The sequence below is a fragment of the Colobus angolensis genome, unplaced genomic scaffold, assembly GCF_000951035.1.
Source record: "Colobus angolensis palliatus isolate OR3802 unplaced genomic scaffold, Cang.pa_1.0 Scaffold268, whole genome shotgun sequence".
NCBI lineage: Eukaryota > Metazoa > Chordata > Mammalia > Primates > Cercopithecidae > Colobus > Colobus angolensis.
The window spans coordinates 6,521,510-6,540,761 of record NW_012115910.1 but is presented as its reverse complement, the minus strand read 5'-3'; the positions used below and the strand labels follow the sequence as shown (position 1 = coordinate 6,540,761).

Genomic DNA, 19,252 nt, shown 5'->3' with positions numbered 1-19,252 from the left:
TTATTATAAAATATGCTTTGTGATAGTTGATTTTGCCCAGCTGTAGGCTAATGCAAATGTTTTGGGCACATTTAAGGTAGGCTAGACAGACTAAGCTGTGATGTTAGGTAAATTACATGTAAATACATTTTCACTTACAGTGTTTTCAACTTTTGATCGATTTATTGGGACATCACCCAATCAGAAGTCAAGGAGCATTTGTATTTCATGTGGTAGCATAAACATTATGTTAAACTCACATTTTCAAGATCAACCAGCCAACGTGCCCTCAAGCTTCTCATGTCTTTTAACTGATTGTGTAAAAACCAGGACAGCAGAGGGTGAGGGTGAGTGCTCTTGGCAGGATGCATGCGCCATCCTGGAGCTGACTGGATTGCTGATGCTCACAGTATCAGCAATGCATATTCTCCATGCTGTCTTATTTTCTCTGGCAGATCCATGTTGACGGGGCTCTACCCTCCAACTTCTGGAAACATCATCATCAATGGCAAGAACCTGCAGACAGACCTGTCGAGGGTCAGAATGGAGCTGGGTGTGTGTCTACAGCAGGACATCCTGTTGGACAACCTCACCGTCCGGGAACATCTGCTACTCTTTGCTTCCATAAAGTCTCCACAGTTGACCAAGAAGGAGCTGCATCAGCAAGTCAATCAGTTAGTAAACAGTTGTCTCTGTGCTCCTCCTGCCTCTGCCCATTGTGTAAGGAAGTGAAGACACTAGAGACACTTAAAAAATCATCTGTGTCTACATTTATAAGAGGAAATAATTAGCAAATGGTTGTTAACTATGGAATTATGACACAACCACCAACACTGAGAATGTCAGAAAAGGCTTCTGTGGGAAGGCATTGAATTTGATTTGATTTGTCTTTGATGTGGGGAAGAGATGAGCACATGTAAGCACAGAAGCTGTTGATGGAAACTTTGTGTATCTAGAGCAAAAGGTCCCTAGGGGAGTCCTGAAACGAAAAGAATTAAAAGGCAGCAAGAAAACTGGTTGTCAAGAAACTGATTAGTCTGCCTTCTCTCTCCTTGATCCCTAGGTCTTCCTCAACTCCTTCCTTCCCTCCTGTCACACACACACACACACACACACGCACACACACACACACACACACACACACACAAAGATTAAGAAAAAAAGAGCCTTGTTGGTCATGCTAAGGAGTTTGAACTTCATTGAGCAAGTAGGTGTTCATGAGTGGGGGATTGTGATTAGCCTGAGATCTGGAAGCTGTCTCCTGCCAGATCATAGCAGGTACCATGGGAGAGACTGAATACAGAGTGGCCAATGTAGGCAAGAGGTGGTGACAGCCTGATTTATGGTCATGGTGCTGTGGTGCATGGGCCAGGAAGGTCTGTATTTGAAGATTATTCAAATTTAGAAGAATCAGGTCATGCTGACTAACTGGTTGCACAAGGCAGGGAGCAGAGAAGTCCTGGTAGGGTCATGAAGAATGGGTAGGATAATGGGGGGTCCACATGGAGAGCTGAATCCTATATGAAAGTGGATAGTGCAAGAAAGATTTAGAGTTGAGAATATGTGGGGAGAGGTGGAAATATGTGGGGAGAGGTGGAAAGGAAGTAGGGTATCCAGGATGGGAATCAAGGCAAAAGCAAGGCAGTATGCTCTGTCTCATTGGACACTGATAGAAGTTTAGACCAGAGGTAAAAGGGAGAGACTGTAGGTTCCTGATTAGAAAACAAAGTGATGTTTGAGGGTGATGACCATGGATTACATTATGGATTGGAGGGGGAAGTGGAGCAATGAAAGTCAAGGAGAGTAGCTGGAGGTGGAAACGTTAATCCAGTGCTGGGGTCATTGATTCAGCAAACAGTGGTAGTTAAGTGTGCAGGCCATCTGTCCTGTGCTGGGCTCTGCCCCATCAGGAAGATGTATGACTCTGGCCTCCTGGGGCTAGTGCCACGTTCTTAGCAATTCCAGTGGATGGAAAGCAGAAATTCAACCATGGCATGAGCGTGTGGGGAAGGGGCCCTTGGAGGCAAGTGTGTAAGCATAACTGGTAACAGACTGCACATTCCTGAGAAGAAAATGTGAATGTAATGAATTCTTACAGATTAGTGTTATTTTACAACATTTTTGCAAGCTTTACATTTATAAATAAGTGTTTACAATCTGCATTTAATTAAGGTGAAAGCTCACAGGGTTTGGTCGTTAGTTTGTATGGTGTAACCTTATTTCTTTACCACTTTTCCGCTACGTGCTTCAGTATGGTGGAGCTCTACCTTGATGTTTCTAGCCCTGGAACACTGAGAAAAAGAGGAATGAGTTTTAAAGTTGTCACACATTCCATGTGCCTTTGGCGATATGACCAGAGAACAAGCAAAACATTTGTAATGAGAATGCTCCATTCCACCCTTCCTGTTGCTCGGCCTCTCCATCTGCTATTGCTTGCTTCTCCATCCCTGCTGTTGCAGGTCACCCTGCATCATGTCTCTGCAGAGACGCCAGGGCTGCAGCTGGCCTTTCTGCTTGCTGTCAGCTTCTTCTCCCCTTTCCTCCAGCCCCTTTGGCTCACTTTTGCAAAGCTTGTCTTGCCCCCAAACCCAACCCCCAGATCATTGTCTAGTGTCCTGATGTCCCCTGCTTTCACCACTACACATGGCGTGCTCCTTAGAAATGTACCCAGGTCCTGGCCCTTCTCTGCCCACTGCCCTTCAAGGACTCACATCACTCGGGGTATAATCTAAAGATATGGAGGCCTACAATTGTGTAATTTACATTTTTGTGTCTATTGTCTCAGATTTATTATGAGTGCCCCCTTCCACCTCAAAACCCTCCTCCTTTGGACTATAAATTTATAAGGCCCTGTCAGTCTATCTTGGTTTACTTGATCCTTCATTGTGTGGTGCCAGCTGCACTGGTCTTATGATGGTTCCCTGAGCACACTGAACAGGCCCTTTGCTGCATTTGTGCTGTGATGGGCTCAGCGTGCAGCCTGCTCACTGCCATCCTGGCTCTTCTCAGACACCATCTTAGAGCAGATTTCCTGAGCACTCTGTTCAGAACACCTTCCCGCTCACCCTCCTGAGTCCCCTCTATTTCTCTGGCGCTTATTTAAGACATTTATCATTTCATAACAGCCTCTGTGTATTTGTCTTCTGTTGCTTTCCACCAGATAGCAAACCCCTTGACTACAGGGACATAGTCTATTTGGTTCACTGTAGTATATTAAGCATTCTTTGAGTTGAATAACTGGATTTTTTTTTCAATTGTTATTTTTATATATTTTCCATAAGTTATTGGGGTACAGGTGGTATTTGGTAACATGAGTAAGTTCTTTAGTGGTGATTTGTGAGATTTTGGTGCACTCATCACTCGAGCAGTATATACTGCACCATATTTGTTGTCTTTTATCCCTCAACCCCCTTGAGTTCAGAAAGAAACCTCAGGTGCAAACAGTGAAGCTGAATAAGCTCTACTGGAGTGTGTGTGAAGTGGGTGCAGGGGGTCAGCTGCCCCTGCTTGTATGCTGAGGGATCATAGCAGAGGTAATGATTGAGTAGCAGGCTACAGGATGAGTAAGGATGACCTGGGGTTGACTACAGTGGGTGGGCTGCAATATGTTACAGCATGTGCAGCTTAGAGGGTCCACAGGCCTCCTTCTTGCAGGCACAGGACAGGCTGGAGAAGCTGGACAACATTACAGAAGCTTCCTAAGCCTTGCAAGATTTTAGGTTTTGTTCTATAGGCTGTCCATGGGCATGAGGCCTCTGGAGAGTGCTGAGCACCTGGTTACGGTGGCCACCCAATGGTGGGTCACACACTCTCTCCAGTTGCAGGTGGAGAATGAGGTGGGCTGGAATGAGCCCAAGTCACGGGGAGAGCTGGGGGCTCCTGCACTAAGAAAAGATTAGGCCAGGAGGGGTCCAGGAGGGTGAGGAGGAAAGGGAGATGCAAACCCAATGGGGAATAAGAGAGGAGGGGGTGTCCATGGGAATCCCCAGATGTCTGGCTCAGGCAAGCACAGTGTTTTTCAAATACAGTTGACTCTTGAACAACACAGGTTTGAACCCTGCAGATCTTATATTCAAATGTTTTCAATACAAGTAACACTCAGTGTGCCTACCTCTTCTGCTACCTTTCCATCTCCTCTGCCTGACCTGCCTCACCCATCTTTGAGACAGCAAGATCAGCTCTCCCCTTCCTCCTCCTCCTTCTCAGCCTACTCAACGTGAAGATGACAAGGATAAAGACCTTTGTGATGATCCACTTCCAGTTAGACAATAGCAAATATAGTTTCTCTTCTTTATGCTTTTTTAAATAACAATTTTTTCTCTAGCTTGCCTCATTGTAAGCATACAGTTTGTAATGCATATAACATACAAAAGAGGTGTCAACTGACTGTTTACATTATTGGTAAGGCCTCCAGTCAACAGTAGAATATTAGTAGGTAAGCTTTGGGGGAGCTGGAAGTTATACACAGATTTTTGACTGTGTGCACTGTGGTGCTCCGAGTCCCTGCATTGTTCAAGGGTTAGCTGTGTGTATAGAGAGACCCTCTTTGAGAAGTGGATGAGAGGAAAGTGATGAGTTTGTGTTAGAGATGTGAGTTTAAGGAGCCTAGAGGTGTCTGATGCTGAGGCCAGCTGTGGTGCCAGGCTCCCACCAGAGCACTGCCAGCCTGTGCTCCTGCCCAAGCTGGTTTTTCTTATTTATTGCCCTCCCCTCCACTACTACCTCAGTTTCCTTGATGTGCCCAAATCCTGAGATCCTTCAAGGACCAGATCCCCTCTCACCACATCCTTGGGATGTTGTGCAGGCCACGTGGGCCAGGGCAGGAAAGAAGCACCCGGTGGGCTCTCTCAGATGGCCAGAGGGGCCTTCTGCTTCCAGTCTCACCTCTGCAATGGCTACCTGTGTTTTATAAATAAGGACTTTCATTTGTTTAATACCTTTTCTTGTGCCAGCCACTATGGTGGATATGTGTCAGGAACTTACATGAGTGGTCTCATTCAAGTGTCTTTTCCCTGGGATACAGGAAGGGCAGAGGCTCTGGGAGATGGTGCCATGCAGCTCGTAGAGGGAAGCCAGGATGTGACCCAGGACTCTCAGATGCAAAGTGCCTTCTGCTGCTTTTTCTTCAAGTTGGCCATTATGCTGTAGCATGTGGGCATGGCCTCTGGGAAGACAAGACCAACCGGGCGGAGAGAGGGCAGATTCTCTAGCACATTTCTAGCCTTGATGCTCTAATGGGAGTATGGACACCCACTGGGGATTCCAGGAGTCTGAGAAGTGAAGGTGATTTGTTAACAGTTGCTCTCCCCGGGGCTAGTGAATGCATTAGCTTTAAAATGCACTCTCAGAACCTGGCAGGCAGGGCAGGTGGGTCACTAGCAACCCACAGTGGGGAACGTGTGGATGAAGGATCCCTGGTGCATTGTGGAACTTCCCTCTGGAGCATTTCTCTTGGAGGAATCTCACCTGAGTAAGGTCAGATTGCACACACTGGATCCTAGAGGGGCCAAGTGAGGCAGTATTATGGACATTCTGTTGGATATATGAAACAAAACAAGATCACAAACCCAGAATATGGCAGAGGCACATATTACCTAGGGGCTAGGGTCTTAAAGGAGGGCGTTGGGGAAAATCACGCTCATGTTACCCCTGAAAGTCTTTTAGTGGAGAGCAGCGTTGGCAAGTGACAAACTGGTTGTCTGGAAATGTACCACTGCATTGCACAGTTTTATTTTCCCATACTCGGATGGGATCAGTATTTCTGCAGATGATCTCAAGATGAAATTTGTGGCTGTGTTTAGATACTATGTATACTATAAGTGCATGTGTAGAAAAAGCCAAATCTTCTTCTGGATGGATGCTGACACTGTGAGGGCTGTGTGCAAATTAAGCCTGAACTGATGGAAAAAATCCTTGAGGGACAGAAGTCCATTGTTAAAGTGATGGATGATACTATACATTTTATTTAAATCATCTTTTCTTCTTTTGTCCCCCGCTCAACATTCACGTTATTGTCATAATCTCTACTGGAGGGCATTCTCTACTGGGAGGTGGCTGGTTCACATCTCATGCTGTCTTCAGAGAATGGCTGGAAATAGTAATAATGTTAATGACAGTGGACACTTGGAAGTACAGGGAAAATATTTAGTTTGTACTATTCAAACCTGTCTTGAATTTGAGTGGGTACTTAATGAGAAATAGCTAGGTATCTTATGGACTGTGTATTACGAGATAGCAAATTGTCTGTGTCCAACCTGATTTCTTAAAACAAGTCATAGGTCACCTATTGTAATTTTAAAAGATGCATCTACCCTAGACCATAGTAAACTCTATTGTGATTGAGATTGGGAGCTTAAATCAAACACCTAACGATGCTACATTTGCTTCATCTTACTTGGGTGCCAGGCAACCTTAATGATTATCAGCGCACAGCGTGTTACCTAGCAACAAAGCCAATTTGCACAAAAGCAATCAGAATAAGATCATGTTTTAGGACAGTAGTCTTCAGTTAGAGAAAGGGAAAACTGCAAACATCTGATTTAGATCCAACATGCTCCCTATTAGTCTCCTGTATCACCACTTGGTTTCCTTAATGTGTAGCTTCATTAAAATGCGAGTTCAAGGGAGGTAGCATCCCTGCTAGAATCTTTAGAGTAAACATGTGTCAAGATTCAGATCATTACTCTTTTGCCTTTAATTTGGCCTAGGGAAGATAAGCATAGTCAAGAGAGGAAATTTGTCAGATCTTTAAGTTGGTGTGATATTGTTATGTAGTTAACGTTACCACTTAGAGTTCTGGAGTTCACCATGCAACTCAGGTTGGAGGCACATTTGTTTGATAGTAATGAGATCACAGAGGGCATAAGTGAAGGAGGAGTAGAAGAGGGGACAAAGCACATTGATCCCTGGACACTCCAACATGGAGTGTATGGAGAGATGGGGAGAAACCAGCCAAGCAGTCAAGAAAGAGAAACCAGTAGCAAAGGCGGAAGAAAAAGACGTGAACCAAGTCCACTAATGGTGAGGGTGTGATCAGACCTTAAATACTGTTGAGGGTCAAGTAAAATGAAGACTTAAAAAAATGGCCTTTGGATTTAGTATGTGGAGGGCTCTAGTGACCTCCAGAAGGCAATTTTAGTAGTGTGAAGGGAATGAAGGTCAATTAAAGAGAGAATGGAAGAAGAGAAATTGGCAGCAGCACATCTTAGGAATTTTGCTGCAAAAAAAGCAAAGAAATATGATAGTGTCAAAAAGGAACAGTGAGGTCAAGAGAAAAAGTGCTCCTCTTCCATTCAAAGAATTCAAAGACGGGAATCACAGCAGCATATCTAGACACAGATGAGAATGCCCCAGTAGAGAATGAATAATTGGATTGAGCTACAGAGCAGGTGGCTTGCTGGAACACTATTCTGTATGGGACAGGGAAAGGGATTTAAATAAGAGACAAGGAGCTGTCTCTCCTGAGAGCACAGCAGGCTCACTTCCAATAGAAGGACCAAGGGCTGAGTCTATGAGTGCTTCCATTAGCTTCATTGTTTTTCAAGGTAAAGAGTGCATGCACAGAAGTGATTATAAAGTTAACTAGTTAGAAGAGGAGGCATGGAATTGAGAGCCTGGAGAAGCTGTGTTTGTTAGAAATTACAAGGTCTAGGATGTTACTTGGTTGTGAGTAAATGGGATTGGTGGAATGAAGGGAGGAGATGCTACATCAAATACTAATAAAATCTCTAAGAATAGTGATAAGAGTAGAGCTGAAGAAAGAGACAGTGCACAAGAGCAGATTCAGGGATGGGTAGATGACAACAGCAGTGACACCACCACCCAACGGTGGATGATATGCTCAGATGACCTGAGATTCAAGGCTGGGGCTTTAGCGGAGGTGGGGAAGGTCACAGTGAGACAAAAGGAGTCAACTGCCCCACATGGAGACCAAGTGAAGGAAAGAAATAGCAGTTATAGAACAGGATTTATGATGGGTATGTGTCCTGGCTCAAGCCTCTCTCTCCTGTCTTATCTGAGGTCGTTGTATGGTTTTCCCTGTACTTGAAGGACAGAATTTCTTTGTTCCCTGCATATGCTAGTCTTTCTCCCCCAAGTCCTGGCAAGTGCTTTCCTCTTTTTTTTTTTTTTTTCTGGAACATACTGTTCAAGCATCCCCACTTCACTTACTCTCACTACCCATCTGACTAATTTCATATGCCACTTTCTCTGGAGTCAGAGGGAATCCCTGTTGCACCTGGGACTTTATCATTACCCTACTTACTTCTACTCTTATTATAATTTCTTGCCTGTCTTTTCCACTAGACCTTGAATTTCTTGAATCAAGGATAAGATTCGATTTATTTCTCTAGCCCTAGCAGGTGGCAGGTGCCAGGCATTGTAGGGGTTCAGTAAACATTCCTTGAATAAATGAATGAATGATTAAAGAACAGCATCTGAAATACATTCTCTGGTGCATGAGTCTCTGGGTCTTAATAGGAGAAAATATCTTTTCCTCCTTTCCCTGCTGCCTAGCAATGTTCTCAATTAGAGGATTTTCCTGTCCTTTTGAGAAGGAATTTGGAAATGTAACTTTGCAAAAATTATTTGCTTCTTTTTGGTATGTATAAGATCAATAACTACTAGAAAAACCCTAGCCTCTAAATAACTTTAAAATTAAAAAAAATTCAACAGATTAAAAACTTCTGGCCAGTGTTTACAAATTGCTGTCTTCTTTCATTTTTAAGTCTGCTGTAAGCATCTGAATAATGCCCAGAAACCAGCAGAGTGGAAATGACTGGGCTTTGCAATGGGGTTCTCTCCCTGCCGCAATGATGGGTGTTCAGACATTGTTTTGCTGACCCCAGCCAATGCCTCAGTGGCTTAGAGTCCTAGGAATGTGTCATTCTGTGCAAAATAAGTCAAGGACTTTTACTTCCATTGACCTTAGTGGATATTAAATTCACTGATTAAAATGCCATGAGTGCTAATTATCTTCAGCCTCCAAGCCTGGTTCTGGGAAAACAGACATACTAAGACAAAGGGGCTTGATCTTGGGAAAGCTCCAGTCCATGTGGGGAGTGAGATACTTAACAGGTGCATATGATGCGTGTCACAGGGACCCAGTGGATGCCAGTGTGTATTTTGGCTTCAGAGTGCTAGTGGTTGAATGCAGCTCTTCCACTTAGAAAGCTTTTGACAATATATACTATCTCTCTCTTGGGTTTTCCAAATATAATGTGGTACTAATGATGAGAAGACCCTCATTTGGAGGTTATGTGGATTGTAATAATTTATACACACAAAGCACTTAGAATAGTACCTAGTGTATGATACATGTCTAATAAATGTTAAATATGATTATCCAGGCTTGGAGCTAACATTTAAAAAATGAAACAAAGTGACTGGGATTTCCTCTGTGGGAAAGCATTTTGAAATGAATGAATGATATTCTTCAGAATTGTAGATTCTACAGTATTGTGATGTGATAGAAAGTTCTACTTTAAGTTGGACCTCTCCAAGACCAATAACTCACCATTTCCTGTGAGCTTCCCATAGCACGTTGCTTATACTTCACCTGTAACATTTATCTCATTGTGTCCTAATTGGACATATACACATGATTTCTCTAGACAACTCTGATTTCCTACAGAAGGACCTGTGCTTTGTTGCTCTTTGATACCCCTACCCTTATATCCAATATGCAACCAGCACCTATGATGTTATAGACCCTTTATGCAATCTTGCAAGAAGTTATAAAACACACACGAATGAAACAGGCTCATCCTCACTCCCTCCACCCTATCATTATCACCTACCACTCTTGGTTTCAGGAATTTTAAAACACACACACACACACACGATGGGGAGCAAAATTGTCCATAAAATGTGTTTGTATATTGAAGTTCAAAGTGCATCAGAAAAACAGGCCTCCACTAAAAACAGAAGTAAAAATACAGAGTGAACCAGATTGGTCAGTTTAATGCTAACGAGTTGCATAAGATAGAGAGCAGGCCCCAGCTTCTTTGCATAAATTTGATTGTAGAAGCATGGTTGGTTCCTTTTGCTTATATCTTGTTTGACACCTGTGTAGTGGAGGTTCTGTGAAGGACTGCACAGGTGGGGACAAAGTGGCAGGGGGCCAAAAGTATTCCTGAAGTTCAATGCCAGGTGTATGAAGAGGAGGTAGGCTTCCAGCTTAGTTAGGGTGCACAATGAGGCAGCAGCATGGGGCCACCCAAGAGGATACCATGGACATCCCGAGTAGTGCCAATGGAAGAAATGAAGAAGGAGGGGTTTGAGGTTGAACATAGAAAAGTAACCAGAACATGCACGTTTGAGAACATCTGACATCTTACTGACTTTTTTCTTGTCTATTTGTCTTCTCTGCTGACTGATCTCTGGTTCATGTGCTAAGTTTAGCTTAATAGATGGAATCTCGCAGCTGAGAATGTGTTGGGAGACTGCAGGGCTAGACAGTTACCTGGTGAAATAAAAACATTTGTCTTCCTCTTTTCAATAGGGTGTTGTCCACACTGGGAACACCTGAAAAACAGGAGCATAAATTACTACTATAAATTTAGGTTGAGATTTAACCAGCAGAAAATGCACTATAAGATTTGAATGAAACATTAAGTGCACAGAGTGAACACTAAACCCTAAGAAGTGGGCTTGAACTCTTTCTAGGTCAGGATGGGAAGTATTTACATGAAATACTTAGTCATCAGGCAGACAATGGGATTCACCCAATTCTTTGTTTGGGATTCTGGAATGTTCCAGGCCCCAACTATTCTTGAAGCTCAACTGTCTGGAACCTGTCAAATCCTCCTCTGACTGTCTAGCCTTCTCTCTGGTTGCAGAATGGCACCATGACTTTAGCTGCTGGCCATCAGGAAGGTAGAAACATGCCTGCAGCTCAGGGGAGAGACTCCACTTTGGTTTGAGCGGTCAAGGGAAGGTTTCAGGAAGGCATTGTTTAAACTGGGTGTCTAACAATGAGTAAGATGATAAGTAGGTGATGAGGGCAGTAAGTATTCCTGTAGAGTTAATAGGGGTACAGTGGTGAGGGAAGTTATTTAAGAGAAAAGAGAGTGGATCCCTGGAAGGGGGGTAAAGTTTCACATGGGGAAGGCTTTGCACTGGGTGTCTGAGATCTGGAACTCCCAAGACCAAAAGATCCCTGCAACAGAACAGGAGACTTGTTCTTACATTAATGGCAAATGATAATATTTCTTTGCACACGACATTTCATTGGAACATCTGCATTAATCAGGAAGGTTGGGTGATCCAGATTTAGTGGACAGTGCACCAGGGAGTGAAGGGCTTCTCTGATGAACAGTAGAGCTGGGCCTGCCTTGCATCTTCTGACCACACTGGTGCATCAGCCATTCCACTATACTCCATACCCTGTAGAGGGATGCAGGGCCCTCCCTGGCAGGAGGTATGAGTGAAATGAGAGACATGCTTCTCCAGAGAGGAGACAATGCAAGTATTTCCAAGCATAATTCTGGGCAGATATTGCTGGTGTGCATCACGGTTAGTCCCTTGGTATGATTCTATCTGAACCTGAAGAAAGTCCATGCTGCTGTGGTGAGACTCACATATGTATGTAGCATCCACGCCTCCGTAATATATTTGTGGTTTATAATGATTTCAGTCACTGTTAGTCATTATTTCTGGAGTGAAATTAGAAGCAACGGTTTAAGGTGTTCAGGGAGAAGAGTGATGCTTTCTTCTAATTTCAGAACTCTTCAGGATGTGGACTTAACTCAGCATCAGCACAAACAGACTCGAGCACTGTCTGGAGGCCTGAAGAGGAAGCTCTCCATTGGCATTGCTTTCCTGGGCATGTCGAGGACCGTGGTTCTGGACGAGCCCACCAGTGGGGTGGACCCTTGCTCCCGGCATAGCCTGTGGGACATTCTGCTCAAGTACCGAGAAGGTAGGCACTGGACCTTATTCTGCCTTCTCTTCCCACAGTGTTGTATTGCAGGAAATGCATTGCTGTTGTATGGAAGAACCTAGTTGTGTCCCAATGAGGCTGCATTATCCTTTTCAGAAAAACATAGTTTTTAAATCACTTACAGAGATATATTCATTAGATAACATCTCTATAGTGCTTAGAATTGCTTACTTTGTATTTGACCTTTTAACTCAATAACAGCAATGACATTTATGTACATTATATATTGTCATATGTGATTTCAAGGAAAATTGTCTTCTTCTGGGAGCTTAGTTTCTTAGAAGAGGCATCCCAGATCATAGGACAAACATCCCTTGTCTCAGATGAAGAAATGAAGGCTCAGAGAGATGGCAGTTGATTTACTTGTAGCTATAGAGAAAGTTTCCTGGCAGGTGGCCGTTGAGCCTCTGGTCCATATTTCTCGCATCTATTATTGTTTCTTTCCAATATAGGACATTTGATGGGAAGTTACTAATTTCCAACTTCTGATTCTTTCTACAATCCTGACAGCTAGGAAGCATTGCCCTATGTATTTTCGATGAGAATTCTCCCTTTTGGAGAGAAACATTGCAACAGTGTAACACATCTTGGTGCTGGTAAACAACTGTAGAAGCATCAGTGGCAGGATTAATACAGATTCTTATAAAATGTTCCTTTGCTTTTTCTTTCACCTTTTGAATATCAAATTTTCTTCTGACTTGACCTAAGGTCTGCATTTCCCTGGAGTTGAACTAGGATTTGCAAATGAAGAAATAAAGGAAAAATAACAAGAAAGAGCTCTTCTTTTTCTTAGCATATAGAGGGCTGAGCCCAGGTGTCTTGGACCATCAGATTCTATCTTTGGAGTGGAAAAGACACTCCAGTCTGTCACTTAAAGCTTAACCATAGGCTGGAGTCAGAAAAGAGAAAAATAACTAAAGGGAGTATAGAAGAACAGTCTGTTTCTTTCTGTCCCACAATTTTGGTGGAATTATGGAAAGAGAAGACAGAGATAGAAGTGGGAAAATTGAGCAAGCAGATGTGACTTTTTGTTCCACTCTGGGCTTTGGCCTGGCCTGGGCAATTGCACTAGAGAAGTGCAGGCCACATCTGTGGTGCTGGCTCCTCAATGATGGCGCAGCCACATCGGAGTTCACGAGGCTGAGCAGAACTCCAGGACCCAGTGAGGCACCGAGGGCTGGTATTCCCTACCTTTTCACGCCCATGAACTTTGACACTGAAAGACAGGGCTTGCTAGGGATGCTGCTATGGAAGTAGGGGACCCCTTGGAGCTAGCAGACTGGAGGCCAGGGCAGAGATTCAGCCATCTGCAGTCAGCAGGACCTGCTGTGAGGCCTAGACAGCCCGGAAGCACTCTGCTCTGGGCTGAACCCTTTGGAGTCCAAGCTACAAATGCCAAGGTGGGGAGGGGGACAGTGCCATGTGGTCTTGGTTGGCACCCAGACACCAGAGGACGCTGACCACATTGTACCCAAAGATTTGAACCCTTCCCCATTGCCACGAGATCACCAAGACTCCTGACTCCATTTACCTGAGTGCCCCTCGGGGAAAGATACAGAAAGGGCAGAAATGGGAAACTGACCACCACTTCAAAAGACTGATTAAATTTTTAGATGAAACGATTTAAACTGGATCGAACAATTTACGCGCTACCCTGGCTGGGGACTGATGCAGCAAATCAGTGGGAGATAGACAAATAGATTACATTGTTTCTGCACCTGTGAATTGCGGTGCAAATTAAATACCACAAGCCCACTACTCTTGTTTAGTTTAAAAATTAGAGCTGGAGTCTCAAAGCTTTAGCTGACAGAACATTTTTGTAATGAGCACAAAGGTTATTTTAGACAGAAAAATAGATACAATGAAAGTCTCAGAAACAGACAGTTTTCTACAGTTTCTGTTGTTACAAACCAAATATTTTCTCACTGTCCTTCACTAGTTAGCAATGTTCTTTTTTGTCTTTGGAGGACTTTTTTGAAATCGTCCCTGCACTGATTGAAGTGCAAAATCAATAGCATGTAAGCGATTAGATAGGCGGTATTGGAAGAAAAATGTGTTTTCAAGAATCAAAATGTATAGCCATTTCTGAAGCAGCCCAAACCTCTAGGTAATCATACAGCTCTGTGAGACAGATCTAAGGGCTGTGCAGAAACAAACACTTCCTGCTAAGAAGAAAGAGCTCTTCTGTCAGAATACCAGTGCACTGGGGGCTCAGTCTACCTGGAATGCTGTGTGTGTTTCTTGCTTAGTTATGTACAGTGAGGGCTCTTGATCAGCCCTGGTACCAGTATTTCTGTGTCTCCCATGGAAAAATAAATAAGGAAGCAAAAAATACCGGTGAAAACTGGCACATCTCAACTAAATTTCTGTCCTGGGGTACGTACGTGCTCTACAAATCCCATGTGACTCTGCAGAAATGATCAAATGCTTCTGAGCTTCAGTGTTCTCATTTGCAAATAGAGACAATGGTACCATCTCATAGGATGTGAGAGAAGTGCACAGCTCTGTATCTGCCATGTGGGCGCTCAATCAATGACAGGTTATCGTTATTATTATTAAAATAGACAAGGGGTGAATGTGGGAAGCACAGCTTTTGGAGGAACATATCATCTGAATCAGAGAGAGAAACAGTCAAGTAGTGTCTTGGGGAAAACAGTAATATTGCTCTTTGAGGCAGGGCGTAGTGGCTAATGCCTTTAATTCCAGCACTTTGGGAGGCTTACATATAATACCTATTAATAATATAACGTACGTACCATTTGAATAGTTGTTATACTGGGAGGCTGAGGCGGTGGATCACCTGAGGTCAGGAGTTCGAGACCATCCTGGCCAATATGATGAAACCCCACCTCTACTAAAAATACACAAATTAGCTGGGCATGGTGACGCACACCTGTAGTCCCAGCTAGTTGGGAGGCTGAGGCAGGAGAATTACTTGAACCCAGGAGGCAAAGGTTGCAGTGAGTCAAGATCGTGCGACTGCACTCCAGTCTGGGCGACAGAGCGAGGCTCCATCTCAAAAATAAAAGAAGTCTATATCTATATATAGCTCTCTAAGGCTTTGGATATGTCTTGGATTTCCTTCACAGCCACTACAAAGTCATCAAGGGTCAAATCCCTGCAAACCTAATTGAAATTCTTTGAAAGTTTGTTTATTTATTTTCCCTGCTTCATTAAAGTATAATTGACAAATGAAAATTGTGTATTTGTGGTATACAGAGTGATGTTTTGATACACCGTTGACTCCTTATATCCATGGGTTCTGCATCTATGGGTTCAAACAACCTCAGATCAAAAATATTCAGGGAAAGGCCTAGCACAGTGGCTCATGCCTGTAATACCAGCACTTTGGGCGGCCAAGGCAGGTGGATCACCTGAGGTCAGGAGTTCAAGACCAACCTGACCAACATGGCAAAACCCTGTCTCTACTAAGAATACAAAAAAATTAACCAGGTGTGGTGGTGCATGCCTGTAGTCCCAGCTACTCAGGAGGCTGAGGCATGAGAATCACTTGAACGCAGGAGGTGGAGGTTGCAGTGAGCTGAGACTGTGCCACTGTACTACAGCCTGGGTGACAGAGTGAGACTCTGTCTCAAAAAAAAAGAAAAAAAAATTCAGGGAAAGAAAACCAATAAGAAATAATAATACAGCCAAAAAAAAAAAAAAAAAAAAAAAAAAAAAAAAAAAAAAAAAAAGAAAGAAAAAAGAAAATAAAAAACAAATAAAAATAATAGAGTATAACAACTGTTTTTTTTTTTTTGAGATAGAGTCTTGCTCTGTCTCCCAGGCTGGAGTGCAATGGCACAATCTTGGCTCACTGCAACCTCTGCCTCCTGGGTTCAAGCAATTCTCCTGCCTCAGGCTCCCAAGTAGCTGGGATTACAAGCACGTACCACAACCGGCTAATTTTTATATTTGTTAGTAGAGACGGGGTTTCCTCATGTTGGCCAGGCTAGTCTCTAACTCCTGACCTCGGGTGATCCACCACCTCGGCCTCCCAATATAACAACTATTTAAATGGTATGTACATTATATTATTACTAGGTATTATCTGTAATCTACAGATGATTTAAAGTATATGGGAGGATGTACTTAGGTTATGTGCAAATACTACCCCATTTTACTTAGGGATTTTGGTATCTTCAGGGGTCTTAGAACCAATGCCCCACAGATACCAAGGGAAAAATGTACCTATACATTGTGGAATGATTAAATCAAGCTAATTTACATGTGCATCACCTCACATACTTACCTTTTGTTGTTGAGAGCACTCAAGATCTAATCTCAGCAATTTTCTGATATATAATGCATTATTACTAACGGTAGTCACCATGCTGTACAACAGATCTCTAGAATTTGTTCATCTTGTGTTGCTGAAACTTTGTATCCTTTAACTAATATCTCCCTCCTTCTCCTCCCTCCCCGCTCCCCGCCCCACAAGCTCCTGGTAGCAACCATTCTACTCTTTGCTTCTCTTTTGGGAATTTAGATTCTAGTTGACTTTTATTTTTAGACTTCATTGTATGGGAACATATCATCTGAACTACATGATAGCTCTAATCAGAGTATCTAAACTGCCTTTAATCCTAGATCAGGGATTAAGCAAATTTTCTTAGCCTCAGAGGTCTAACATGCAAGGAGCTTGGCCTTGGACTTGGGGACAGGGGACATATATGTGGCAAGAACTGGTCATTGTGGACCTTCAAGCTCTGTTGCTCTGGGGTCTACATTCCATAGTTTCTTTGTAAATGCATCTTTTTTTTTTTTAATGTATTGAAAGTCTTAGTCTTTTAAGCTGTCTCCTCTATTATTGTTGTTTTTTCTACTTGTATTTTGTTTTTAATTGACATGATAATTGCATATGTTTATTTATTGTTTTTATTTTTTCACTTTTAAATTCAGGGGTACATGTGCAGGTTTGTTTTATAGGTAAACTTGTTTCACAGGGGTTTGTTGTACAGATGATTTCATCACTCCGGTATTAAGCCTAGCACCCATTCATTATTTTTCCTGTTCCTCTCCTTCCCCTCTCCCTCCACCATCTGGTAGACCTCAATGTGTGTTGTTCCCTCTATGTCTCCATGTGTTCTCATCACTTAACTCCCACTTATAAGTGAGAACACGCGGTATTTGGTTTTCTGTTCCTGCATTAGTTTGCTAAGCATGATGGCCTCGAGCTCCATCTACGTTCCAATCATGGGTTACGGCGTGATGTTTTGACACATGAACACGTTGTGTAATGATCAAATCAGGGTAATTAGCGTATTCACCACCGTAAACATTTACTTGTTTAAGTAGATGTTGAGTAGAATTCTACTTGTTGAGTAGAATTAAAGCGATGTTTAGCCTTCTCTCTTTGAACATTTACCTTAGGAGCAAGAATCAATCAATGTGTTTCTTTCTATTTATTAAAATGGAACAGGTTGAATGGGGCTCAGTGGAAGCCAATGGGGAGTGTCGAAGCTAAAAGCAGCAACATCTTTTTACATGACTGAGTCAACTTCATCAAAATATCTTCTAGTTTCTATGGCCTCTGCTCTGCTAAAGCTAAATCTGAGGCTTTTTCTTTCTAAGCAAAAGTCGTAAAACTTGACAAGATGCTAGAATGCTTAGAGAAAACATTTGAACTTAGTATTTGTTTCTGCCAAAGGAGGCCATGCCCACTGGGCTCAGTGATGTCTTTCCTGCCAAGAACACCCAAGTCCCCCTCCACCCTGGCTGCCTGTGCCCGTCACCCACAACGTCCTCTCCTCTCTGTGAGTCATGGCTGCTGTTAGCTTTTCCAGGGAGGCATTGCATGTTCCGATGCTGCTACTTGGAAGAATGAATACATGTGGTCACATCATCCCTGATTCCAAAGGGTATCAATGTATACCATGGTCATTTCAGACCTCTTTTTTATGATTGAATTCCGCCTTAATCCAGTGCTACGATTTTCTTATTCAATTGCACTTCCATAAAATATAGCCTTCTCCCTACGTACATCTCTCTGGTCATCCAAAGAAGAATGAGGAGGGCTAGGCATAGTGGCTCACACTTGTAATCCCAACACTTTGGGTGGCCGAGGTGGGTGAACTACTGGAGGTTAGGAGTTCAAGATCAGCCTGGCCAACATGACGAAATCCTGTGTCTACTAAAAATACCAAAAAATAAAAAAAAATAAAAAAAAATAAAAATTAGCCAGGTGTGGTGGCACTCGCCTGTAGTCCCAGCTACTCCAGACGCTGAGGTGGGAGAATTGCTTGAACCTGGGAGGTAGAGGTTGCAGTGAGCCAGGATGGTGCTACTGCACTCCAGCCTGGGCAAGAAAGTGAGACTACCTCTCAAAAAAAAAAAAAAAAAAAAAAAATGAGGAAGAGAGGACTTTAGTATCTGAGGAGAGAGACATCCACCCAGCTTTTTTTTTTTTTTTTTAAATTTATTCTCTCTGTTCATGCAGTGATCTGCCTGTAAGTCAGAGAGAACAGGGGACTGTGTACAACCACTCTGTGTTTTGCCCCACAGTTTCACCCTCCGTGCCTGGCAGAGCACCCACTTTCATTCATGGAGGTGGGGATGGGAGATCCGTGGGAACTACTGTAGAGGAAAGAGTTTCAGGGCCTTGAATTGGCAAAGTGGTCTTGACTAAGTCCTTCCTGCAGGACACACTTCAATTTTTTTCAGTTTGAAAATTGGTGAGGATCTTTACATTGTGCCCTGGATCTACCATCCTGAGGAAAGGAGGGAAGGTCCTCCTGGGGCCTTTGTCCTCCTGGTCCTGATGCGCCCTGTTCTCGGACCCAGGTCGCACGATCATCTTCACCACCCACCACCTGGATGAAGCCGAAGCGCTGAGTGACCGTGTGGCCGTCCTCCAGCATGGGAGGCTCAGGTGCTGCGGTCCTCCCTTCTGCCTGAAGGAGGAGTATGGCCAGGGGCTCCGCCTGACACTCACGAGACAGGTAAGCAGTGCAACCATTCCATCTCACTGAAGTCCCATTCCTGTCTGTGGCATGAGAAACAAGTGACGACAGTTACATAGTAGTAATGTCTCAGTGGAGGCCTTCTGTGCACAATGGCCCACATGCCAAAATGAGTGCCCCCAGGCCTGCGCAGGGAGCAAGCCTCTGGGAACCCAAGTATGCATTTTGATTGCCAATAGAAAATACATGAGGAGTCAGAATTACCTGATGGATAACAGGAGCTGCTGTGAGTGTCAGGGCCAGGAAGTACATGACCTAGATATTCTAGAAATATTTTTCTTCTTTCTTTCTCTTCTTTCTTTCTTTCTTTCTTTCTTTCTTTCTTTCTTTCTTTCTTTCTTTCTTTCTTTCTTTCTTTCTTTCTTTCTTT

General features: G+C 43.3%; 1 protein-coding gene across 1 annotated transcript in view; it reads left to right on the top strand.

Annotated features, from left to right (window-relative positions):
* Window positions 1–19,252, top strand: part of ABCA13 (ATP-binding cassette, sub-family A (ABC1), member 13) — a 502,078-nt gene that overhangs the window by 222,615 nt on the left and 260,211 nt on the right. Inside the window, exons 38-40 of the mRNA XM_011947569.1 lie at window positions 435–653; window positions 11,703–11,899; window positions 18,704–18,861. Of these exons, the coding sequence (XP_011802959.1) occupies window positions 435–653; window positions 11,703–11,899; window positions 18,704–18,861 (574 nt within the window). The remainder of the gene's footprint in view (window positions 1–434; window positions 654–11,702; window positions 11,900–18,703; window positions 18,862–19,252) is intronic.